This window comes from Molossus molossus, unplaced genomic scaffold (genome assembly GCF_014108415.1).
Source record: "Molossus molossus isolate mMolMol1 unplaced genomic scaffold, mMolMol1.p scaffold_m16_p_7, whole genome shotgun sequence".
In the NCBI taxonomy this organism is placed as follows: domain Eukaryota; kingdom Metazoa; phylum Chordata; class Mammalia; order Chiroptera; family Molossidae; genus Molossus; species Molossus molossus.
In genome coordinates, this window is record NW_023425401.1 from 56223711 (window position 1) to 56251510 (window position 27800).

The 27800-nt window shown below is 37.4% G+C and overlaps 1 protein-coding gene across 2 annotated transcripts in view; it reads right to left on the reverse strand.

Moving 5' to 3' along the window:
- Window positions 1–15682: 15682 nt before the first annotated feature.
- Window positions 15683–27800, reverse strand: part of ORC5 (origin recognition complex subunit 5) — a 119485-nt gene continuing 107367 nt past the window's right edge. Inside the window, exons 13-14 of one of the 2 annotated variants that reach the window (XM_036247346.1) lie at window positions 24619–24731; window positions 15683–16224 (exon numbers count right to left, since the gene is read on the reverse strand). In XM_036247346.1, the coding sequence (XP_036103239.1) occupies window positions 16179–16224; window positions 24619–24731 (159 nt within the window). In that variant the 3' untranslated portion in view covers window positions 15683–16178. The remainder of the gene's footprint in view (window positions 16225–24618; window positions 24732–27800) is intronic. The other variant, XM_036247345.1, reaches the window with a different exon arrangement.

A 27800-nucleotide genomic window follows, 5' to 3' on the forward strand; every position in this document is an offset into this window, starting at 1 on the left:
GTTATATATAAGAAAATAATATAATTCAGTGTATATTATATTCTTGAGTGTATATTATATTCCATTGATCTACGTGAATATATATATATATATTTTTAATCCTTACCCGAGGACATTTTTGCATTTATCTTCAGACAGAGTGGAAGGGAGAGAGGGAAGAAGAGAGAGAGAAGAAGAGAGAGAGAGAAACATCGATGTGACAGAGACAGGACTGGCTGCCATGCACACGACCCCAACTGGGGCCGGGGACAAACTGAAACTAAGATACAAACCCTTAGCGGGAACGGAACCCAGGTCTCTCTGGTCTGAGGGCCGATGCTCTAACCATTGAGCCAAACTGACCAGAGCTAAGTGAATATACTTTAAACCATACCTCACTATCTTAATCATCATAGCTTTATATTTGTTCTTCAAATCTGTTAGTGTAAATCCCAAATTTTTTCTCCTTTTTGAAAAACTGTTTTGGCCAGTATACTTCCTTTGCATTTCCATGTAAATTTTACAATCAGCTGTATCAATTTTTTCCCCAAAAGATCCTGCTGGTATTTTGAACGTTATTGCATTAAATTTATACATAAATTTAGGGTAAAGTGACATCTTAATATTGAATCTTTCAGTTCATAAGCACAGTCTACATCTCCATTCATTTAGGCCCTCTCACTACCATTTTGTAGATTTCAACATACAAACCTTGTACATTTTAAAAAATTGATTTTAGAGAGAGGAAAGGAGAATGAAAGGAAGAAGGAGAAACACTGATGTGAAAGAGAAACATAGGTCAGCTGCCTCCATAGGTGCCCCAACTGTGGATCAAATCTGCAACCCAGGCATGTGCCCCAACCGAGAATTGAACCTGCCACCCCTCCATGCATAGAACGACACTCCAACCGAGCCACACTGCTCAGGGCCAAACCCTATACATTTTTTATATCTAAGTATTTCATACTTTTTGGAACTACTGCATTTTTTAATTTCAATTTCTAATGATTCATTTCTAGTATAAAAATTACAAGCAACTTTTGTATATTGTCCTTATATTTTGTAGCCTTTCTAAACTCACTTATGACTTTCAGAAGCCTCTTTTGTAGACACTTTGGAATTTCCTAAATAATAAATTAGGTCTCTGCAACTAATGACAGTTTTATTTCTTCTATTCCAACCTGCATGACTTTTATTTCCCATTCCTCTATTATTTCATGGGCTAGTATCTCCAGCATATTTAATTTACTTACTGGGAGTATAGTTTAATAGGAATGAGTGCGTATATTTTATAAGAGTGGTGAGAGTATGTCCTGGCCAGTTTGGCTCAGCAGTTAGAGCGTTGGCCTGAGGTCCAGAGAGACCCAGGTTCGCTTCCCGCTAAGGGCATGTACCTCAGTTGCAGTTTGTCCCCAGCCCTGGTTGGGTCATGCGGGTGGCAGCCACTTGATCTGTCCCTTTCACATCTATGTTTCTCTCTCTCTCTCTCTCTCTTCCTCTGTCTCCCTCGCACTCTATCTGAACAAAAAATGGAAGGGTGTCCTTGGGTGAAGATAAAAAAAAAAAAGTGGTGAGAGTAGACACCTTTGCCTTATTCCTGATGTTATGGGGGAAAGCACTAGATCTTTCAACATTAGCTGAGATGTTAGCTGTAGGTTTTCACATGTGCCCTTTATTAAACAGAAAACATTTTTTAAATTTCTCATTTCCATGGAGTTTTTTTTTCTTTAAAATCATAAATGGATGGTGGATTTTGTCAAATGATTTTCTTTACCTATTAAAGTAATCATGTGCTGCCCTGGCCTGTTTGGCTCAGCGGTTAGAGAATCGGCCTGCAGTCCAGAGAGACCCGGGTTCAGTTCCTGCTAAGGGGCGCGTACCTCGGTTGCAGTTTGTCTCTGGCCCTAGTTGGGTTGTGCGGGTGGCAGCCACTTGATGTGTCCCTTTCACGTCGATGTTTTTTTTCTCTCTCTCTCCCTCCCACTCTATCTGAACAATAAATGGAAAAATGTCCTTGGGTGAGGATTCAATAAATAAATAAATAAATAAATAAATAAATAAATAAAGTGATTATGTGGTTTTCTTCTACAGTCTATTGACTGGTGAATTATATTGACTTTTTAAGTGTTAAATCAGGGTAGCATTCTTGAGAAAACTACACTTGGTTATGGTATATTACTCTTCTTATATATTTTCTGGCTTTAATTCATTCATATTTTGCTATAGATTTTTGTATCTATCTTAATGAGGGATATGGGTCTGCAAGTTTTCTTGTTATATCTTTAGTTCTGGCATCAGGGCAATGCTGGCTTTGTAAAATGAGTCGAGAACTGTTCCCATTTCTTCTTATTTTCTGAAAGAATTTGTGTAGAATAAGTATTATTTCTCCCTTAAATAAATGTTAGAATTCTACAGTGAAGAATATGGTTCTTCAGGTTATCTATTACTTCTTGTGTAAGTCTGGTATTTTGTGTTTTACAAGAATTTGGTTTATTTAATTTTAATAATCAAATTTATGGGCATAAAATTGTTCATAATATTTTATTTTCTTTCAAGGTCTGTGAGATCAGTGGTTATATTCTTTTTATTTTATAGTCACTTGTATCTTCTTTTTTCTTGGTCAGTTTGACTACAGGGTCATCAATTTTGCTTATCTTACCCAGTGGTAGACAGCATTTTGTTTTGTTTTGTTTTCCCTTTCCCCCAGCTTTAATGTGTCCCCAACGATATTAGATTTGTTTCCTTTCCCCCAGTAGTCTATGGCTTTTTAAATTCCTTACGGGGAGGTAGGAGAGACGTAGAGCACGGCTTCACGTCTTTTCACAGCAGCTGTCCCCTCTCCCAGTTCTGCAAAGTGAAACATTGCTTCAGTCTCTTGCCCTGCCCTCAATTTTCTTGAGAAGAGCCTGTGAATGCAAGTAATTTACCTTGTGTCTGTATCTCCCAGGAATTCTATATTCTCATAACAGCCAAACTCAGTCTTTAGCAATTTGTTTAAAATTTCAGCTGTATTATTTTTACCAGCTTGTATGACACCCAGCAGCTGATGCAGGTTAAGCACAGGTGATGTCAAGTCACCTATCTTTCCTTAGATCTCAAGCAAGTTGGTTGCTCTGCCACCTGAACTTTCTGATGGGCTCAAGAGAGATCATTTTTTTGTAGACTAATCTTTTTCTTGTAAGGTTGAAATGCTTTCTTTCTTCATACACAGCTTTTGATCTAGCAAAAGCATTTTTTCAATACCCATGAGGAAAGAGAAAACACATACATTTCTCATTTACATATAATGGACAGTTAATAAGAATTCAAGGGTTATGCTAATTCTCCTGCTCTCTGTTACAATATACCCAAAGGGACTTGAAGCATCTGGATATTACACAAAACATATTGGTCCACTATGTCAATGACATGGTTATTAATTGCATCTATTAAGCAAGAAGTTGCAAGGAATCTGGATGCCTTGGTATAATAATACATGTCCCCAGGTGGTGGATAGGAAATAAGTCTCATGACCATTCAGAAGTCTTCCACACTGATGAAGTTTTAGGGTTGATGGTCTGGCACATGACGTGACATCCCTTCCAACGATAAATTATTGCATGTATATCTCTTATTGCTAACAAAGAAACACAATGCTTCATCATAAGTTTCTTCAGAATCTGGGGGCAACATATACTATCCCTATCCATTTATAAGTGATATGAAGAGCTGCTATTTCTGAGCAGGGAGCAGAGCAGGAAAGAGATCTGTAGTGGGTCTAGGCTGTGGTACAAGCAACCCTGTCTCATGGGCCATACAACCTAGTAGATCCTATGGAAACAGAGATCTATGAGAAAGAAGGATATTGTGTGGAGCCTCTGGCAAGTTTCAATAGCAGACGTGTAGCAAAGTCCCCCTTCAGTCTGAAGCAAATAGCTCTTGGCATGCCACCGTGTCTTGGTAGAAGCCAAGCATCTAACCATGGAACATCAAGTGTCACATGGCCAAAATTATTCATAATAATGAACTGGATACTCTCAGACCCACCAATTCAACAGCACCTATTCATTTTTTAAATTATTTTATTTTTTTATACTATGGTTTTACTGAGTTTTTAGAGAGAGGAAGGGAGCGAGATGGAAACATCAATGTGAGAGAGATACATTGATTAGCTGCCTCCTGCATGGCCCCCACTGGGGAATAGAGCCTGCAACAGGGGTATGTGCCCTGACTGGGAATCGAGCCGGGACCTCTCAGTCCATGGAACGTCACTCAATCCACTGAGCCACACCAGCTGGGTGCACTTATACATTTTTAAATGGAAGTGATACATCAGAGATCAATCTCAAATAGATTCAGAAAGCATAAAAAGCACAGGAACAGGTGGCCCAGATCCACTGTTGTAACAATCTCTCTCCCTCAGTTCATACCTATGACATGGTGGGTTTCCCATGATCAACTGATGCAAGACAAAATAAACTGCTTTTGTTTCTTGGATGGGTAAGCTCTGCATGTTGGTGCAAGTTGAAAATAGACTTTTGTTGCTCTAGAACCCTACTCAGTTGAAGTAAAAGACAGTGGTGAGTGGAAATCCTCCTAGTGGGCAGTTTTGACTGGTCATCACTTCACATAGACAGTAGACCTTGGTAAGGTTACAGTCGGAGTCAGGGGTAGTAGTGAATGCCTTGGATGGTTGGTCAGAAGCCTACAAGATACAAAACTGGAAAATCAAGGACAAAGAGGTCTGCAGAAGAGGCAGGTAGACAGTCCTGAGAATGGGCACAGCCTGTGAAGATCTTCTGCATTCACTGCAGAGGATGCACTAACTCACCAAGTGAAAAGAAAGACTGGGTCAGACGATGTCAGCCAGCTTCTGTCCCCAGCTATTCCAATAGGCTCATGAATAACACAGAGTCCATATATGCTTGGGCCTAACAATATGGGTGGAGGAAGAGAAAAAGAATCCTAGGAGGATTAGTTCAAACTAGAAAAGGCTGATTTAATCTTGAATTGGCCTGTTAGTTTCTACCATCAACAGAAGTAGGGTTTCAAAAGCTAATTAAGTTATAAAAAATGAAGCATGTGAATTTTTACTTGGGTTGCTCACACCTAAGATGTATCCAACTTTCTTGCTTGAAGGGAGGGGCCTTGAGGTTTATACTCTCATGGTCACGTCTAACAAATTTTTTACTTCACTAACTTTGTGGTTTCCAATTGGTATTTTGTAAGCTTTTAAAGAAATGTCTCTAGTGTCAACCTGTTTGTAGAGAACAACCTCATTTTGATGCTCTCTCCCAAAGCATGGCTATTGCATGTAACAGACTATTACATGAAATTTAAGGGTTCTAAAACAAATGGTCACATCTTGAATTGTAAAGCAATAACTTAAAATTTTTCCTTGGCTGTACCACACACCCATACAGTAGGCCTGCTTACAGGCTCTGGCTTGGTGCTCTTGCCCTGATCCTCAGAATCAAAAACAAGTTCTTATTTTTTATGCAGAAGTGTTTAGCCATCTTTCTGCTGCCTCATTTCTACCAAGGAACTCTTAAGATCTCACCTTCTGCCATTTCTGCATCTTCCTTCTCAACTTCTGCTCCTAATTATCCGTCAAGGTCTTTTCTTCTCTAAAAGGCATTCTGTTGTCAGCTATTGGGTGAACACATGTATTTTCTTTTCTATTCAATTATATAAGCATTAGATATAATGCATGTGAATTGTCTATTACAATGCCAGGCACATTGGTGTGCAAGTGATGGTTATCATTTTTACTGTCATATAGTTTTAACAGTGAAAAATATGAGGAAAATAAAAATCAATTTCCATCTCAAAGGATAATACATGTCCAGTAATCTAACTTTTGTCCTCATCTTCTTTACTATGGTACCTCTTATTTATTGTATGATAATGATGGGAACATATTGATAGTTTAAATCATTATACAGGCCTATCAATTCACTCTGTTCTGCCTCCTACAATTGTCTTGCTAACGACTGCCATTATTCATAATGGAAATTAAGAGAAAAATCAGTGCAAACCAATCCAACACCTGGAGCCACAACTCCAAGCATGTCCGCTACTGAGTGTGATTTAGTGGTGGATGGGTCATGATTAGGGTAAAAATACAACAAAAGATAGATGGATATTTCCTGGGGTGGGGGGTGGGGGTTAGTTACTAATAACCAAATAATCCACACTTAGATCTATATAGAAGAAATTTTTATATATAATAAAGAAATTCAGCATATAACCTTATTTATTTCTGAAGTGGAGAGAAAGTAAATGTTTGTAATAAGAATAGCCATAAAACAATATCTTTTGAAATCTAAATGACATATTTTATCTGTGAACCCGGTATTCTGATGCCATTTTGTGCAGGCTGGGCCTGATATATATTGTTATATCTAAATCTACAATGCACTCACTCTTTCCTGTCATTTTTCTCTTTAATATTACAAGGACCAGTTGAAATTTTTGCAGTAAAAACTTAGTATTTGAAATTTTAGTGTTTAAGTGAATCCCTTCTTCCCATAGAAGAGATTGACAAGGTTCCTTACAGATTAACAGCAACTCCCGGAGGAAGGAAAGTCACCTTCTAGAGGGACTCTGAATGCTCCTGAGCAGAAGCTCAGCCAGCGACTAGGAAGACTTTTCTAACCCAGAAGAGCCAAGTACATATCCTTTATATACACTGTTCCATTATATATTTTTATTTGGATAGACAAACCCACATTGATCTCTGCAGCCTGGGTTTCTACCCTGAATTTCAGTCTTGTCTAACTGCCTGCTTGACATCTCCATCTCTACATACTTAATAGTCATCTCCAATTTACCATGCCCACACCTGAACCCCTGAGCTTCCCTCTCCACTCTTCCAGATGTTCAGGTCAAAAACCCTAGAGTCTACCTTGACTCTTTCTTTCACAATCAATATCTAATTAATTAGTACATACTATAGACATTTGTTTCAAATTATATCCTGAATCTAAAAACTTTTCACCACCTCCACTGCTAACACACTTACCTGAGCCATTATTTTTATTTGGATTATTTTAATAGCCGTCGAATTGCTATTCCTCCCCCCCCCCCATCTCCCCAATTGACTATCTCAATGTAGCATTCAGTGAGCTGGATCATGTGACTCCTCTGCTCAAAACTCTCCTCATCTAACATAGAATAAAAACCAAGGCAGTGAAATCTCCGACATTTCTCAGAGCAATATTTTTTCTGATGTATCGCCTCAAGCAAGCAAAACAAAAGAAAAAGCAAACAAATGAAACTACGTCAAAAAGTTTTTGCACAGCAAAGGAAGCCAATAAAATGAAAAGACAACCCACCAACTGGGAGAACATATTTGCCAATGATATACCTGATAAAGAGTTAATATCCATAATTTATAAAGAACTTATAAAATTCAATACCAAAACCAAAACAAAACAAAAAAACCCAAACATGGGCAAAGGACCTGAATAGACACTTCTCCAAAGAGGACATACAGATGGCCAATAGACATATGAAAAAATGCTCATTACTAATTATCAGAGAGATGCAAATTAAAACCACAAGAGATATCACCTTATACCTAGCAGAATTGCTACCACCAATAAATCACCGAAAAACAAATGCTAGCAATTATGTGGGGAAAAGGGAACCCTAGTGTAGTGTTGGTGGAAATGCAGAGTGGTGCTGCCACTGTGGAAAGCAGTATAGAGTTACCTCATTTCTGGGAATATATCCAAAGAAACCTGAAACACTGATTTGAAAGAATATATGCACCCCTATGTTCACTGCAGCAGTATTTCCAATAGTCGAGATTTGGAAGCAGCCCAAGTGCCCATCAGTAGATGAGTGGATAAAAAAGCTGTGGTACATTTATACAATGGAATACTACTCAGCTACAAAAAAGGCAATCTTATGCTTTGAGACAGCATGGATGGACCTAGGAGGAATAATGCTAAGCGAATTGAGCCAGTCAGAGAAGGGCAAGTACCATATGATTTCACTCATTTGTGGAATCTAATGAACAATATAAAGTAACATACAAAGTGAAAAAAAAACTCATAGAGAACAGACTGACAACTGTCAGAGGAGGGAAGGTTGGTGGGCTGAATGAAAAAGGTGAAAGGATTAAGCAAATAACCAAAAAACACCTCACAGACACAGACAACGGCACGGAGGGAGAGGAGGATGGGGGAGGTATAAGAGAGTATAGGATGATGGAAGGAGACTGGGCTTGGGTGGTGAACACACAATACAGTATACAGATGATGTATTACAGAACTGTACACCTGAAACCTATTTAATTTTATTAATGAATGTCACTTCAACACTTAACAATTGTACTTTACTAAAAAGCAAAAGAAAACCAAAAAAGTAACCAAGGTTCTTCAATGTCCTGCAAGGCCACACATGACCTGGCCCCATCACCTCTCTGATCCCTTTTCCTACCACAGTTGCTTTTGCGTCCTGTGCTCCAGCGACATTGGCCTCCTTGTGGCCACAGCTCCTGTGCTTTAGAAGAAGGAAGAAGAGATACTTGGTAGTGGTGTAGGGACAACCAGCAGTCACTGCCTCACCAATTCAAATTTTGAAATAACATAAAATATACTCCATCTGCATGACATAAAATATTATTTTCAGCTTAATGTCCTGTGTGTAAAGCATGTTTACAAATTCTTTGACACTCCTTCTATCAAGAGGTGGATCTAATTTCCTTCCCTTTCAATATAAGTAGGCCATAATCACTGCCTTAAACACAATGTGTTAAGTGAAGCTATGCAACTTCTGATGCTAGAATAGACAAGGCCATGCAGCATCTGCTGGTTTCTCTTGGGGTGATGGTGGTCTGCACCTAGTCATCATGCCATGGAGAAGTGGAGAGAGCACACGGAGACCATGCATAGATGTTCAGATGAGAGGTACCAGCCAGCATCAGCCTCCAGACATGCGTCAGCCTTCAGGTGATTCCAACTCCAGTCTCAAGTTGCTATTTGGAGCCAAGCCGTGCCCCAAAAGAAGTTTCAAGATCAAAATAAGTGATTGTTGTTTTTAGGCCATTAAGTGTGGGGTGGTTTATTATTCAGCAATAGGTAACTGAAATGTCCTGTTTCTGTGCTATTTTGATTCAAGTTTCTACAGATTAGCATCTATTTCACTGCCCTCCTTCTTCCATATCTCAATTTTTTTTACTCTCTTTCCTCACTTAAGAGTTTCTTTTGTTCTTCCTCCCATTTTATTATCATGATAAACATTTCTTTAAAAGAGACATATTGACCACACATACTTGAGAATTCATTTTTGATGTTTTTATTATGTTGATGTTGTTTCACATTTCAACTACTTGTATATAAATGTTTTTTTTGTTTGTTTGTTTGTTTGTTTTGTTTTTCAAAAACATTGTGTCGTTCTACACATTTTTGGCTGAAACTTCCATCTTAATTCTACCAATCATATTTCACAGGCTGCTATGATTGCCATTGTTCTCCACCTAATCTATCTTTTCTTTCTCAATATAAAAGACAATTATATTTTTCTTTAAATTACAAGAATACAGTAACTAGAAGAAAATATACCCAAACTTGCACTAAAACTTAGTTGACATTTTTCAGTTAAAGAAAAACTGACGTAGAAAACAGCAGGAGTTTCTATTTCAGCATTTTTTCTCATGGATGTTTATGGCATTAGTGCATCTCAGTTCCTCTGAGGCTCTCTTCTTTTCCAAGTGAATGAATCCCAAGAAGTGAATCTAGAAGATTAAGAAATTCCAGAAACATCTGAGCCAGGGCAACACCTTTATTACGGTTGACCCTTAAGCAACACAGGGGAGAGCAAGACCCCAACCCCACCCCACACAGTTGAAAATCCAAGTACAACTTTTGACTTCCCAAAAACTTAAATACTAATAGCCTCCTGTTGATTAGAAACCTTATCAATAACATAAACAGTAAATTAACATATATTTTGTATGTATTAGATACTGTATTTTTACAATGAAGTAAGCTAAATAAAAACATAGAGAAAAAATGTGGACAAATAGTTTATGTATTTATGACATACCTAACTTTTCCTTAATTGTTTCAATATTCTAGGCTATGCAGTTTGTCTGCAAGATTTTTTCAAATTGTTGCAAATCTCCAAAAAAAATGTCTAATAAATTGAAAACGATCCATGTAATTCAAACCTATTTTTTCAAAGGTCAACTGTACTATGCAAGTAAGCCAAAAGTGATGAGATGTGTTTGGCTCTAACATTCTCCACAGAACTAAAACTCTAAGTGGGCTTGTTTTTTCCTTTTGAGAACATAAACTACATGGAACTTAGCCCAGGTCTCTTACTGCCACTTCATGTACTGAAGGGAACGAGGTTTACATGAACAGTGGAGAATTGTAACTTAAAAAAATTAACTTTCAGCCCTGACCGGTTTGCTCAGTGGTTAGAGCGTCAGCCTGCGGTCCAGAGAGACCCGGGTTCTGTTCCCGCTAAGGACACGTACCTCGGTTGCAGTTTGTCCCTGGCTCTACTTGGTCGTACGGGTGGCAGCCACTCGATGTGTCCTTTTCACGTTGATGTTTTTCTCTCTCTCTCCCTCCCACTCTATCTGAACAAAAAAATGGAAAAATGTCCTCCGGTGAGGATAAAAAAACAATTAACTTTCAGTTGAAGTGCGATAGTTATAACCACCTTCTCTACATGTTAAGACTTACAAGGCACTATAATCAACGGCTATGTTGTAAGCTTCCCCGTCACAGGAGAACAAAGACCAGGAAGACTTGTTGGACAGAAAATGCTGGACAACAGGAATCCAACCATATAAGGAACTAAAACTGCCAAAGCAGCACTGATCGCACACCCACATTCCTATTGACCCAACCCCACTGTCCAAGCCTACCGATCAAGCCCCAATCCACCGATGACAAAAGCTTCCCACCAGTGGCTACATATAAGGATGAGACTCCAGCTCCTGGGGACTGCTGTCATCGACCCAATACCCCACAGCTCTGTGATGTGTAGCCCTTCCCTTTGGATATCCCCATCCCCCATCCCCTTTTCTTTTTAATAAATCCAATTTTTCTTTATTTGTCGCCTGGAATTGCTCTTTAGCCTGCCCACACACCAGTGACTTTAACCTGTCACTATATATTTTCTTTAACTTGTTTCAAGGTGGTTTCTCCCTCACCATACCATGGGCAGTATTTTAACAACTAAGACATTTCACTTAGTAAATAGTCACCCCTATTCTGATGACTCCACGGTTTATACTTGGTAGTAACTCTGAGCTCTAATCTAAATTCAACCACCTACTTTACTACTTGAATATCTTATAAGCATATTAAGGGCAAAATGTCTAAAATTGAATTCATGATTTTCCTCACGCCACAGACCTAACTCCTCCCCCAGGATTTCCTAGCTTAGGGAATGGCTCTACCAATGTTGATATTACTTGTTGTGTAGCCAGAAATCTGTATTTCTATATCCAACACAATGCCTGGCTCACAGCTGGTACTCAGCACTTGTTCAATTATTATTAAATACTTGATGGAAACTGCTGTTAAATCAGACTTTCAACTCCTTCATATACCAAAGAAATTAATGATGATTTATCTAAAACCCAAGCAGATCTTTATTGACTTTCAAAATCCAAGCTCTTTCCATCATGCCAAAGCTACCAGTTGAATGCCTTCTAAAATCCCCATCATTACTGTGCATCAACATGCAGTTAAATGAATGGATTGATTATAATTTTCTCTGCTCTACCAAATTTCTAGTTCTCATACTGTGCTTCATGAATGTGTCACTGCTAGAAAATGAACACTAACTGTGTATTTAGGGCATTTAATGGCAAATTTGAATGAAATGTTTATATCTTGATAGAAAAGATTTCTTTGAGCTCTACTAAGCATTTTTGAAAGCAAATTGTGTCAGCAGATTGAAATTACATGCAAAATTATCTAAACTATTCACATATGATAGGCAGTCACACTTCATAGCAGATGAAACTTTCAAAAGGTAGGAAATGAAGCTGAATATCAACCTCTGGTCTAATTACCTCCAACTCTCTGTTCATGGCTAAAAGCAAAAATGCAAACAATGATGATGGCACACACTAGGTATCAGGTAGCATGGTAGGACACTATTATAGCCCTGACTGCACATATGGGGCACTTGCTACCTTTCCTCTACTATTTTAGATACCTACTAAGTACTTAATGCGATAAGTACTTATTCCTGGATTCAGTCCATTATTTTATTTTTCTTTGTATAGTACAAACATAGTGGTGGAGACTTTGGAGGGGCTAAGGAGGCATTTTCTTAGTTTTCATGCCCCAGAACACCTTAATTACATTAAACAGTAGTTGGTTAACTAAATCCATTGGAGGTACACCATTAATTGTGTAGCCATCAAACCTTGAGGGCAAACAATGAAATTCTTCAGTCACCTGTTCTCTGACTCAATCATTCTCAGCTGATGCTTTTGACTATTCAACAAGATCCTGAAAATTAAGTAATGAAATCTGCACATGGATTAGAACCCAGTAATCCTTCCATTCTAAAAATATAAATACAAGGTATTGTATCCATTTAAATAACTCCAAATTTTTAAACAATAATTTTCATAGGTACAGTTACATGAGTATCTCCTTTCTTTTTAGTTGGAATGTTACCCCATTCTCTCACTTACCTTCTTTCTAGGTCACAAAGAAATATTTCATGATAATAACAATAGCTAACACTTATAAAGCACTTACTATGTGACAGTTACCTTAGTTAATTCAGTTTCTCAACCTTAGCACTACTGACATTCTGGTGCTGCTAATTCTGTTGTGGAATATGCATTTAGGACAGTGGTTCTCAACCTGTAGGTCGCAACCCCTTTGGGGGTCAAACGACCCTTTCACAGGGGTTGCCTAAGACCCTCGGAAAACACATATTTCCGAAGGTCTTAGGAACCAAGACAATGCTCCTCTATCCGTCTCCAGGCAGGTCCACCCATATGCAGATACACCCACATACAACATGAGAACTGTATTAAAGGGTCGTGGCATTAGGAAGGTTGAGAACCACTGATTTAGGATGTTTAGCAGCATCCCAGGCCTCTACCCTCCCCACATGCACCTAGTTGTGACAAAAATATCTCCAGAAATTGTAAATGTTCCCTGGAGGACAAAACTACCCCTGGTTGAGAACAATTGCTTTAAGTATATAATTTATTTAACCCTCTAAACAACTCCATGAAGCAGTTCTCTTCACTGTATAGGTGGGAAACAGGCAGAGATTCAACACCTTGTCTCCTCACACAGCCTGAAGAGGTACACTAGTATTTGATCCAAGTCAGGCTGACTCCAGAGCCCTCTTAGCTGCTGCCCTAGGGACTTGATCCCTTTCTGACTTTAGGGCTTCATGAGAAGAGGCCTGCTGGCTCACAACCCCCTCCAGATTATTAAAAAGGAATCGCTTCAGCAGTGAACTCAGGGATTGAAATTGACTTGAAAGAGGGAAGAGAAAGTAATGTCTCCACCTGACTGTGTATATTTGGGTCACGGTAATTGAAAGAAGACATTTTAAAAAATGGATTAGCCACATGCAAAAATCTAAATACCCACAGCTTGGTAACCTTCTTCTACCACCTAAATCACGCTTAGCTAGGTGGAATAGATGCTGAGTGTAATTTAACGCCCCCCCCTTAAGGAAAATATCTGACCCCCGACAACCAGCATAATTCGCATTACATATTCCCTCCTTTGACTGGAAATTCATACCTTCCAATTAGAGAATTCATTTGCAGATCACCCTTGTAAAATGCTAATATCCATACTACTAAGCTATGTTAGTCTTCATTTAAATAAGTTAATCAAATTAGTAAGTTTTTTTAGCAAGCCATCAGAAAGTAAATTACAAAACAGGAAAGTTCTGATTGATGAGTCAGTCGGGGCAGAGAAAATCTGGTTATACGGTCTTCTGCAGCATAGCTCTGAGTGGGGCACATGGGGTAGGCAGTCGGCTCGGCGGAAGACAGGGGCCAACAGAGAAGCCATAGAAACTGGCTTCCCCAGTTTCCTATCTTCCCCAGTAGCCTATTTCACGACCTGTTCCCCCTTCGATATGCTAGAGTTCTCTTGAAATGGAGACTGGTCCCAGCGTGTCCAAAAAGGCTGCACACTTCCCCAAATGGCATTGCTCTTCCTGAAATAATCAACTCAAACTGCTCTTCCTGAAATAATCAACCCAAGCATGAATGAATCTGGCTTTGCTAAAATTAATAATGGCAAAGTTTTATTCCAGGGTCTAAGAATTTGCAAATCGGAAACACTGCCAGGTAATGCCCAGAGTGTTCCAAAGAAGAGAAAAACTGAGAGTTCTTAATAGTAAAAAGTATTTATTTTTTAAAATATTTTTTTCTTTATTGATTTTAGAGAGAGAGGGAGAGGGACAGAGAGACATAGATGAGAACACTGATTGGCTGCCTCCTGCATGCCCCCTACTGGAGATCAGGCCCACAACTTGGGCATGTGCCCTGACCAGGAATTGAACCGGTAACCTCCGGTGCATGGGTTGCCGCTCAACCACTGAGTCACACCAGCCAGGCAAAAAGTACATTCTTGAGAAAAAAAAAATCAGTCCTGCATTCTTAGCTTCTGGATTGGTCTGAGATGGTAATCTTTGGTGATCTGGATATCAAGTGATCTGGATAATGGATGTCAGGTGGTCTGGACAATGAACAATCTTTCCTAAGTTCTTCAGAGAATTATCTATAGGATATCTACCTATATCTATCTACCTACCTACCTATACATCACTGCACCACTGAAAAGTTAGAAAGTTTAAGTTTCTAGACTAGTTAAAGCAAGGATATAATCATTTCCTCATGCCTCAACCTACTTCATTTTAGTAATTTAGCCGCTTTACTATAGTGACTCTATTTTAATTCTTTACTCTTTCCTCACTTACTTTATGACACTTGTATTTCTATGTGCAGGAAATCTAAGCTTGAACGTGCCACAAACATGGCTTTCCCCTGATCTGGCTTCTTTAAACATCATGTGGGATACAAAAGTTCACCATCTCCTGTGGGACAAGAGACTCAGTGTGAGACTGCTCTATCACTCATTGTGGACACCATCCTCTGGGCAAGAAGGTCTTCCCTTGCTGTCTTATGTAGGGAGACTAAAAGGAATTACAGTCTTCTCCCTCTACTCATCACCTCTACATAAATGTAAGTAAACAAACTACTTGTTTTCTTTGATCTGCAAAGTGTCAGATAATCACATTTTTAAAAGGTTTCCTTCCTATCTGGGAGTGCTTATTGTGAGAATTTTTCTTCAAGAAAGGTATGAAATACCTTTCTAAAATGCCACTGAAATGTAAAATCTAGGCTCTGTATTTAAGCACTTTAAATCTGCTCAAGACAATTTTCAAGCATTCAAATACTAACAGAAAGCTTCTTTAAAAATATGAACAGACAAGAAAATCAGTCCCAAGGTTCATACTGATCTAACAGGAAAAACTTTTATTGTGGAACTTTAAAGGTCAATGATTAAAAACAGAAAACAATCATGTGGATTAAAAAGCTAGGCTGGGTGGTTAATAGCAAGAATGAACAGATAACCCTCACATAAGCACACTAGTCATCAAGTAGGCTTAGAGATGGAAAGTTGGCCTAGATCTGGTCAAACTATCTTGCCTTTTGCGAAAAGCAGGGTGAAACATAAACATATACAAGCTTGGATTAAACAAAAATTATATTCATTATATTTTGCAACTATGGTCTTTTAAAACAGTGGCCTTAGGAAAATCTGCTTGGCAAGCAACAGCAGAGGTCCTGTGGAGAGGAAGTGAAAGACTGGGCTCATAATACAAGGGCTGCTGGCACCTTCAAAGCACAGGGGATGGTTCACAGCAAAATGTAGTTCTAAGTAAATGGGTTTCAGGCAATTTCAGTGTTAAGATAACATCATTAAGAGTAGAACAGATTGTGCTCAAACCCTGCTGTTTATAATTAACACGTTGCTTCCAAATACTCCAGGGTCCCTGGTAAATAGTCTTCTGCTCACATCCACCCAGACCAATCAGAGTATTTTCATCAGATTCCATGCTGGGCCAGCACCTGTCTGGACAAATCCAATAGAGCCAAAGAACTCCTCTCGCTGGCCAGCTAAGTAGTTGGATGAACACAGCTTGGTTTAGTCATTGTCACAGTGTCCATATGGCTTTGAAGCTTGTTTTCACAAGAAATCATACAAGTATTTTATTATGTCAAAGTTCACCGTCCTATAAACAAAAACAGATAATAGGTTAGCATCTTCACGCCCCAGACTGCTAAGCTTTGCATGTATGACTCTGGGAAGCACATAATAATTCACAACTGATGGTAAATAGTCCTATAGTGCTGTCAAAAATACCATGATAGAGTTGACACTAATTTTTCAAAATGTTACTAGGAAAAGAGTTTCTTTAAAAAGTTTTATTTTCCTCCTCATAAAGTTTGCTTTTCTAAAAAAAAAAAAAAGGAAACAAAGTTAGAACTATTCAACATTCTGTATTTCAGTTATACTACAGAAAGTTTAGATTTCATTTGAAAGCTATTTTCTTTTTGTCTAATAACCAGAATAAAGTAATTAGAGATACAAAAGTATTTAAATTGTCTTTGCTTTTGAACACTGTTTATCTTCCAAAACACCTGTTTTATCATTACAGAATGCATAGCTCATCTGTCCTCATTTGTAGTTTTCATTCTTTTCAGTCTTTTAACACTAGCTGACCTGCGTGTGTATTGTAACTAAATCTGTATGATCCAAGAATATGCTACACAACAGACGATGTGAATGTATATTTTTGTACTGTGATAGCAGGCAGAATAAAATAGCAGGGAGAGAAAGACATGTAATTATTTTCCTTTCTCCAGACTCATTCTTCACTATAAATATTCAGATTTGGAGGTTTATTATTTGAATAAATGGTCAAAATAATTAGATATAATGATCTAGCAATAAGTATAAAATTAAAGCCCTAAAGTATTCAATTCTGCAAAAAATAACCATCCATGTGAGAACAGCCTTTTAAAGATTCACTAATTGCATGCTCTTATTTATTAAACCATCACCAATTAATGTTTTTGTCTATCATTTTGTAATATACTTTCTAAAAACGTTTCTAAGCAAACGACTGACATAAAATATTCTTTTTAAAAACTGGAATGTGAAATTATAGATACTGCTTATAAAAACACATTTAAAAATAGCTGAAATGAGATGCTATGGTTATTGTGGTACCTAATGGTGTACTGAAAAATACTTTAATTGTTTCATTACAACTGTGCCTCTCAAGAATACTTAACCTTTTCAAATGCATAAAAACACTGCCAAAACAATCCTATTATCACTAGCAGTAATAAAACAACTAAAAATAGGTAGTAAATTTTTTAAAAATCTTACCTCAGGCACAAAAACACAAAAGGTATAGTTATATATCATAAAAGCTATTTTGGTTTTATGTGATTTTTCTTTTATTCAATTCTAGGGCACCCTCTCACCCTTACCCTGGCCAAATTTACTGGCAACAAGTTACCAGTAAAAAATCACTTACAAAAAAATTCATGATATTGGCAGAAAAGATGTGTTCTAGAGGCTTTTAAAAGAAAACATAGTAGCTATTTTAATCACAGGCAAAAAGGAAAGTGAAATATGTACATCTCTCCAGGCATATATATTTCCCCATAATGACTTCAGGTCTTAAGGTTATAAACCTAAAGTGATAAGGTAAAGTAAACTTAATGTTACGTTTTAATGTTATTTTTCTTTGGCACTGGGTGAAAAAAATGTTTAGAAGAAGCTGATTAAAATAATTTAAATTCCAATGCTATGGAATTAGAAGACATTATTTGATAGAATATGACATAGCCATACAAATGATCAATATGAAGAGATACCTACAATATTAAGAGGGGAGAGGAGAACAGAGAATTGTACTATATTGTGACAACTAAGGAGAAATGTTTGTATAATGGACTAAAACTAGAAGAGAACATAAACTAATGAAAATACTATGATTTGTTAGTGATAGGACTCCCTTATTTTATTCAGTAATCTATTTGTGTAACTACAGCATAGTAGCATAGTTTGTACAACAATATTTTCTTTAATAGAATAAATGAACTGACTTAAAAACACTAAGCAATTTAAACGTATTTATTTATATAAAAGCTTCACTATATTCTACTCCTTTGCTTTGCCATTGGAAAGTACTCAAGCAAACTGAATCACAGTTAAAATGTTTGGACTTTTTATTAAAAACTAAATTAATCAGGAAATGAATAAGTAAAATCATTTCTTTAAAAAATATTTGCTGCCCAACATGTATGACTACCTTTCTCTATCATCCCTCCATCCCCCAACAGAAACTGATCCCTACATATATTATTCTAAGACATGACAGAATTTGACAGAATAAACACAAGGGTAATGTGGAAAATTATGTAACATATTCAAAGATAACTTGTGCTTTAAGGACTTGGAAACAATTCACTTTAAAGAAAGTTTTAACTTACAAAGGGAGTTATGTACTTTGCAAGTACTTTCTGTAGTTTTTCATGGCTTCAGATTACATACTAGATTCACGTAAATACATTTTTAAGATTTGGGGATAGTTCTTATATACTATAAAAGATTCTCTGTCTCATAGAACCCAAATTAATTATTTTCTAAAGTAATTAATCTAAAAAGAAAGAGAATGAACACAAACAGGGTTGGTGGCGATTTGCCTAGGAGTAATTCTTAAATCAGAATTTAGAATATTTTAATACAACTTAATTACATGGAATATAATTAAGAATTTAATTTAGCCTTTATCCTTTTATTTCATTTTGTTGATTCTTTTATTACATCAAAATACTTCTTTCTCATGGGGTGAGCAGTTTGCGTTTGGTGAGCAATTTGAGTTTGAATTCTTTTTTTAATTTGGTTCTTCAGACAACTTGCAACTGTACGAGTTCAAGTTGTCACCTTAAGTTATCTCCCAGAGTCTTCCCACTGACTACGGAGGAAAAACAAATTGGAAACTTAGAACTACCATTCACATTAAGAGCAGTCCAAGGAGGACAGTTAATACGCTTCTCAGCCATCTGCCGTCTCCCATACTCTACCTCTACATCCTGTGCTCCCTTTCTAGACCAGTCTCCTACTGCTTCTCTGTCCAAGTCTTTCCACTGTTCCTTGGTCAATAAAGTTCTCTATGACCTCTATCTGTTCCATAAATTTTTTCTCTCTTCCAAGCTAACTGAACATTGGCTCCTCATGAGAACCAAACCTCCTCTTTTAGCTCTTTCTAGTGAGGTTGGACTCTCACCTGTACCCAGTAGTCCTGTCAGGTGGGGTTGGTGTCCTTGTGCAAAAACGCTCTGCTCCTACGAGATTCAGACCATTCCATTCATCATTCTTAGTCCCTTTATCACCATTTCTTACTCACTAAATAATGTAGCACCCAGTTTAGACTATCTTTCCATCCGAAGATCTACATGAACCTTAGTGATTTCACTGCTTGCTTGTCTTTTTTTTTTTTTAACCTTCAATGGCCTTCTTTTCTATTCTTATGATCCATGATCAAACTCAGAAATGTTCTTCCTCTAAAAACATAAATTTATACACTCTATCCTCTGACCCCCAATCTTTTCCTTTAAACTTGGGATAACCAGATCATAAACTCCTTCATTGCCTCCTGATCAACAAATACTGAGCATCTATCCATGTGTCAGGCACTGAACTATTTATTAGCCCAATCCTGGCTTTATTTTCTTCCTTCCCTTCCTAGCTTAGACTCCATGGTTTGTCACTTCAAGTGTTCACTCACTAACATTCGCTGAATTCACCTGGAAAAAACTCAATCTTATGTGATTTCAGTGATATCCTTGTGCTGCCCCAGTACCTAGCATGTTTCTGGAATGCTGTTGGAGAGGGTCACAGATTGGTGCCACTGCAAATTCAAGGTCAGGAACCTCAGCTGGGCCCTCAGCACTCTCAGCAAGTTGCTTTCCTCGTCAGCACTTTCTTCCACTCACCACTGCAGCTATTTCAAATATCCATATTCCTCTCAAACTGCTACCTCTGTTAGTCTTAATGTTGCCCTCTCCTTTATCAGTAAAATAGGATCCATTAGATCAGAATTCCCTCAACTTCTTGCAACCAAAGCTCAACACTTAATTCTATCTGAATCCACCTTTTCCTCTTGTTATAATGCAAAAGGATTCGCCTCCATCCAAGGCTATTTCTTCCTAAATATCATGCTTATATACCATTTCAAGAACTGTAGGATGCTTTAAGTTAATCTCTCTTTTGTATCATTAATTTTCCTCCTCTAGCAGTCCTTTCCTATCAGCATCTAAATATGCTGAAATCTTTAAAAAATAATGACCCTCTCACGACATCTTCAGTAGGTAATAATCCTATATTTTCCTCTTAATGGCAAAACATTCTAGAATATAGGCTCATGGGGATAGGATATAGATCTGTTGTACTTGTTGCTATATCCCCAAAGCCTAGCACAGTGATTATAATGAGCAACACAATAAATGTTAAATAAATGAATGAAGAAGCATTCTCTTTACTTGCTGCTTCAACTTTCTTATAAATACTTTTACATATACTATGATCTGACTTCCACTCCACTGTATTCCTGAACGTGTCACTAATAAAGACACAAATGCCTGCGTTATCATTAAATTGGATAGACTCTGCTTAATTGCTTGGCAGCAACTGACAACTATAATCATTATTCCCTTAGGTTTTCCTTATAAATAACAGCTTTATCCATTTAAGCTCATATTTATCCATTTAATTCCATGTTTTTATCCTTCAAATGTATGATTTAAAATAACTATAGTGTTTTTCAAATAAGAATTTACAATAAATTACTGATCCATTCCCTTACTTTGGACACTTAGGCTGTGTCCTGTGATCTAATTGCTGGTTCTCTGTCACAGGTATCTGGATCAAGGCCTACCTACCTCTCCTTTGGGAACGATCCCTGGATAACTATGCTTGGGATCTCCTTTCTCCACCAGGCCTCAATATGAAATGACACTTTGCCTCTTTAGCTCCCTTCTTGCTGCCTCAAAAGACAAGCCCACAATGGTTGCCTTTCATCTAAAGTTTTACCGCTAATCACTATAGAAAAATATGCAATATTTATATATTTAGCATATACTAAGTTTAAAGCATTGTGCTAGGTTTGAAGTAAAGTGGAGATTGACACAGTCTGTGTTTGAGCTTCGTGGACTTATAGTGGAGAAAAGATGAGTTCTAATTATTACATTAGTAAGTTAAAACTATGACAAGTATTAGAACACAACAATGGGGACTGTATAGTTGCATGTGTGTGTATGGGGGGGAGACATGATGGTTGTCCTGTATACTTGAGGCTTCTTCACAGTTAGCCAGACAAAGGAGAAAAGGAGTTGGAAAGTGCATCATATGCACAAAGATGAAATTCACAACAGTCAATACAAGGAACTTAAAAACACCAGACAGGTTCAAGTGCAGACACCTAGGAGAGAAGGCATATGTGCCAGACGTGGCAGGGCACAACGCCAGGGCAGAGCACTGGGGTCTTGTCGCTACTTCAAAAATTCTGTTTTTATCTCAATTTAGAGTTATAGAAAACTATTAAAGACTTAAGTAGGAGGGTGACATTAAATTTTATAAGATCATTTTGGCTATAATGTGGATGACAAAAATTATAAGGGGATAAAAGTAGAGAGAACAGTAATTAGAAAGCCACTAGAGAAGAAATGATGGAGGCGTGACCTGGAGGGATACAGTACTAATGATAAAAGTGAATGCTTCTGAGATCAACAGGTAGGACTTGTAAGCTCAGCAGTCCTCATGCTTAGATACTGGGAGTGTGAGAGAGCAATGTGAAGGATCCTAGGTTTCAGGCCTGTGAAACAGGGCAGACTGCAGTGCTGATGGCTGAAATAAGGAATACGGGAGGAAAGCTGAATCATTCCATTTTTGTTGGCAGGTGGAAGTAGAGGTTGGAATATTCTGGCCTTTACAATTAGAAAGTTATTAATATATGGATGGGGTTAAAGTTATGGGTATAGATAAAATTGACTAGGAAAAAAAGTATATATATTAAAAAAAAAAAGCAAAAAAAAAAAGCCAAGCCTCAAGGACCGGACACATTTAAATGTAAGGTGGAAAGGAGGAGAGGATAAGCTAGCAAATGAGCCTTAGAAAACACAGTCAAAGAACAGAGAAAAACAAGAGACTGGCATCATGGGCTTTAAGAGAAGAGAGTTTCCAGCAAGAGAGTAGTCCACAGTGTTAGGTGCCACAGAGTGGACAAACAGGCGAGAAATACAAATTGTCCTAGGGAAATGGAGAAAATGGAATTCAGAGCAGAGGTAGGAGAATCCACTTTAGATAGGAAGAGGGACCCACCCTGCTGAAAAAGAAAGAAAGAATGGGCAACAATACAGGCAGTTGAAGGAGTGCTCAACTGTTTGTTTTATGAAACAGAGTGAATGCTGAACAGAGTGAATACAGATGCTAGGATTTGTGGTTTGAATAGAATCAAGAATCGAGGTTGTAAAGAAGTCTGTGAACTACGTGTTCCAGTCTTCCATGAGGTGGAATGGTTGGGAGGTTGGTAGATGATAATCAATCATATGAGAAAAGGGAAATAGAGTCAGATGGCATGAGTCTCATAAAAGCCCCAATTTTAACAAGAATTTGAGGTTAGTAACAATTTGTAAGTGACAACAAGAAAAAAGGATACTGAAAGCACCTGTAACCCTGATTGGGGTTTGAAAAATAAGTAGCTACCACTACAGAGAACTCCAGGGGAGGGAGTATCCCTAGGTGATAATCAGGTTTTCATTACCGCAGAATGTTAGGAAAAGGATATCGGAGAAAGAAAGTGAATGAAAGGTTAAATCAGTAAAAATAAAGTACACAATTGCATGGTGATGAGAGAGGATGTGGGAAGACAGAGGTACTCTTTGGTCACTACCCATGGAAAGTGAGGAAGATTAACAAAACAAAGGTACCAAAGCAAGTTACAAAGTTGCCAAACTCTATGGTAAAATTCCAGGTCTACAATTCCTGCTCCCTTCTGAAGTGGTAAATGAAGGTGCATTTCTCTGGATTTGTCTATATCACTGATGGTGTGGATTAAGTAATGCCTGATTCAGTTTGGTTTGCTGTATATTCACTATACTGAGCATTCACAAACCTCTGTCCTATTCATGATTGTGTTGGGGAATGACCCAGCACATTCTGGAGTGATGACAAAATCCCTGAAATAAAGATGCTTCATTCAAAAGTTATGCACCTTTGATAGAGGCTCTAAGATATAGATTTATTCATATCATTGTTTGGAAAAAGAAAGTTATTGCCTTATGGTCATATAGAATATATTCAAAAATACATTCTTTTGCTCAATTTCTTCTGTGTAAAAATGCGCCCAAGTTGAACAATACATTTAAAAACCCTCATTTTATTTATTTTTCCCATTTTGTGTTTTAGCGTCTACACACCATCAAAGTATCTCAAATACCTGCGTCATATTATCACAGAACTTTTAATTCAGAAGCGACTTCAGGGTAAAAACTGCCAACCTGCACACTTCAAAATTTCAATTCATTAGAGATCTGCAAATCTACAATGTCAAGCACCGTTTTAAGTCTGAATAAATAATGTTTCATGCCTATGTGTTATTAATTTTGAAATGTAAATACTTTCAAGATTAATTTTAAAAGGATATTAAAATAAATCTTCATATTAAAAAAAAAGGCTGTGGATTGTCTTATTCCCCATGCCATCTACATACACAACACCTCTTGTACTACAAGTCCTAACTGGTTGTTATCAAGCTGCAACCATGAGATGAAATCATTTACTCATATAAATGGCTGGAACATTTTCCATAACAGCAAATATACGTCTGTGAGAATCTGCTACATTTCTAGACAGCTCTCATTTTGACAGACATCGTTTTTTCCTAGCACTTCTAATGCTCTACAAAAACTCAGAATTAGTTCCATCCATTTTGAACATGACAACCCCTGAAACACTTGAGACGGTTACCATGTCTTTCATAAGGTTTTTTTCTCACACCCTGTCCCTCAGTCAGGAATGTGACATGGTTCCTCACTCTATCACTGTCCTCCTGATTCCTCAGCATGTACCCATTTGTTGATGCCCCTCTGAAAACTCCAAGCACAGCACAGCACACCAGATTTGACCTGCCTATGGCAACACATAGTAGACAGACCTAGTACATCCCTTAAATGAGATACCAGGATTTTTAAAACCTTGTAGTCAGCTCAAATACTCAGAACTTGTTTTAGTACATAGGAGTTTTTTGTAGTCACCTGTTTGTTAAATCCTACCTTGCTACTATAAGACCATTATTCCATTCTGTTACGGTCTTTCAGAATCTTAATTTTTACCATCTAACATATTAGCTAATTCTCCCAATTTTATGTCATTTGTAAATTTGATGAGAGGGTTCATTCTACAGTGAAATTTATTCATTCTTGGCACTTAAATGATCTTTTCTTGCTTAAATGACTAATGACATTACATTAGAAAGAACATTAATTTTTATATTTAGTATATAATTTACATAATTTAAGACATTTTACATTCACAATTACTCTATGCTTACCTAGCAATAGCTCTGATGAAGTCTAGAGACACTGTGCATTTGTATTTTGGTCCATCAAGCTGATCATCGTGGCCAACCAAGGTTAACAGCTGCAGGGTCACTAGAGAGGTAATCTAAAGTAAATGTAAGAAAGCATCTTTATAAGAAAATGTTGCAATGAGATTACATCATGTTCTTATTTCTAAAACACTTTATAGTTCCTTTGATAAAGATATATAGTCTGGCCATTGTGGCTTAGTGGATTGAACATCGTCCCATGGACTAAGAAGTCCCGCTTTGATTCCCAGTTGGGGCACATGCCCGGTTGCAGGATCGATCCCCAGTGGGGGGGGGGGGAGGGTGCAGGAGGCAGCCAATTGATGTTTCTCTCTCTCTCTCCCTTTTTCTCTCTCTAAAAAAACCAATGAAAACTTATTATAAAAAAAGATATATAACTGAATTCACAAGAATATATGCAAAGAATGTTACTACGTTGAAATTTGTAAATAAAGTTGTAGATACACTTAAAGTCCTAGTTAATCAGCCCTGGCCGGTTTGGCTCAGCAGTTAGAGCGTCAGCCTGCGGTCCAGAGAGACCCAGGTTCGGTTCCCGCTAAGGGCATGTACCTCAGTTGCAGTTTGTCCCCGGCCCTGGTCGGTCATGTGGGTGGCACCACTCGATGTGTTCCTTTCACATCGATGTTTCCCTCTCTCTCTCTCTGTTCCTCTCTCTCCCTCCCATTCTACCTGAACAAAAAATGGAGAAATGTCCTCGGGTGAGGATAAAAAACAAACAAAACAAAAAATAAAGTCCTAGTTATCAAACGAATAGTCTTTAAGGATTCCACATGAGACAGCTTTATTCCATTAATGACTCATACACAACTGCTAACCTTCAAAATCTACAAATAAATCACATTCCTTCTCTCTACATAAGGATTTTATGGAATTTTTATCTAATACCTAAGAATATCAAAATCTAAACTCCCTTGAGAATTGAGGAGTTAAAATGCAAATGTGGGCCGTTTTCAGAGTTGGGTAGCTGGTTAGATGCGCAATAAGAAATACATCCTTCAGACCTAGGCTTAGCCTTGCTTTAAAAATTGATCACCAATTAAGTAGTCAGGAAAACACCAGAAGGATTACCCCAAACTAAAAACAACCAAAGGTTTGCTATCACAAGGGAATTCATAAACTGTACCCCCAAGTGAAAGTGATCCCACTTAGAAGGTCTGAAATGTAAGAAATAAAGAACAGAGAAACTATTAAATATGATGGTATATCTAAATTAAATTTGTCTATATAGCTAATAACAATAATGTAGTATGGGTTTAAAAAGTGAATAAATACACAATACCAGTAATATATAAATTGAAAGTGGAGAAAATAAAATTTAGAAGTTTTAAGGTCCTGTATCATCTGAGAGAAAAATAAAAGTACTCATTAAATTTCAACTTTGGGCCCTGGCCGGTTTGGCTCAGCGGTTAGAGCATTGGCCTGCGGTCTGAAGAGACCCGGGTTCGGTTCCCGCTAAGTGCACGTACCTCGGTTGCAGTTTGTCCCTGACCCTGGTTGGGTCGTGTGGGTGGCAACCACTCGATGTGTCCCTTTCATGTCGATGTTTCTCTCCCTCTCTCTCTCTCTCCCTCCCTCTCTATCTGAACAAAAATATAAAAATATGTCCTCGAGGGAGGATAAAAAAAAAAAAATTTCAACTTTGGTAATTTAAGTATTGTTATATACTTACATTATAATTTTTAAAGTAGTAACTAAGAGAATAGAAACAAAACTATGTACTTCTAAATTAGTAAAGGGGAAAAAATTAAATTATAAAATATATCAATCCAAACAAAATAAAAAGAAACAAAAAACAGGTAGGAGAAATAAAAAGTATAAAACAAGATAATAAATACAAACTAAATTACAATAGTAATTATATTGTAAGTAAACTAAATGCTACAAATGAAAGACAAAGATTGACTGATTGAAAAAATAAATCCAACTATATACTGCTTAGAAGAGCTACATCTAGAACAGAAGAATATGGGAAGGTTAAAAGTCAAGGGACAGAGTAAGATACATGAAATACTGCCCTGGCCAGTTTTGCCCAGTGGTTAGAGCGTCGGCCCATGGACCAAAGCCTTGGTCAGGGTCATGTGGGAGGCAGCCCATTAATGTGTCTCTCTCACATTGATGTTTCTCTCTCCCTCCTATTCTATCTGAAGATAAATGGAAAAATAGCCTCAAGTGAGGATTAAAAAAACCCACAAAAACATCAAATATTAACAAAAAGAAAAATGAAGGTATATCAGCACAGACAAAACAGATTTTAAAAGAGATTTAAAGAAAGTACACTTGGTAATGATAAAATGCAAGCCCTGAGCTCATCTCTCTTACAATATGAGTTACTTGAGACCTTTACTATGAAGGGATGAGACAGAACAGGATGGGGAGCCAAGGCATAATAGAATCTTTGGGGGAAAGTATTGCTGAAAGTCAAGACAAACTCGTATCCTTCCCAGTTTTGAATCAGGTAGGAATCATGATGAAAGCTGGCCTGAAATTGTAACAAATAGGAGATACAGAAAAGAGTTAATACAGTCCCCTATGGAAAAATATATTTATTACCTTCAATTCTTTCTATTTTTCTATAAGGGATTCATTTGCTAAAGTAGGTTAGTAATAGTCATTTGAAACTTACACATTAATCTTCTTTTATTATTAATGGCAGGTTTCTTTAGTAGTTCCTTTTCTTTTAATATAAAAGAAACCACTGATTATCTTTCACTTTGCCAGTGGCATTTTCTTATAATATTCTTATAACTTCTACTTTCCTATGATTCAAATATCCTCACATATTTAATCAATTCTTTGACTCAAATAATATACTAAATTACTCTTCCACATTTTTTCATAAACACAAAATCTGCCCTTAATTGAATTAAGTTAAAATTTCAATAATAGGCCTGGCCAGTTTGGCTCAGCAGTTAGAGCGCTGGCCCACGGACCAAAGAGTCTTGGGTTTGGTTCCGGCTAAGGGCAGGTATCTCAGTTGCAGTTTTTCCCTGGCCCTGGTTGGGGTTGTGTGGGTGGCAATCACTCAATGTGTTTCTCTCACATCGGTGTTTCTCTCTCTCTCTCCCTCCCACTTTCCCTCCCTTTCTATCTAAAGACAAATGCAAAAAAAAAAAAAAAAAAGTCCT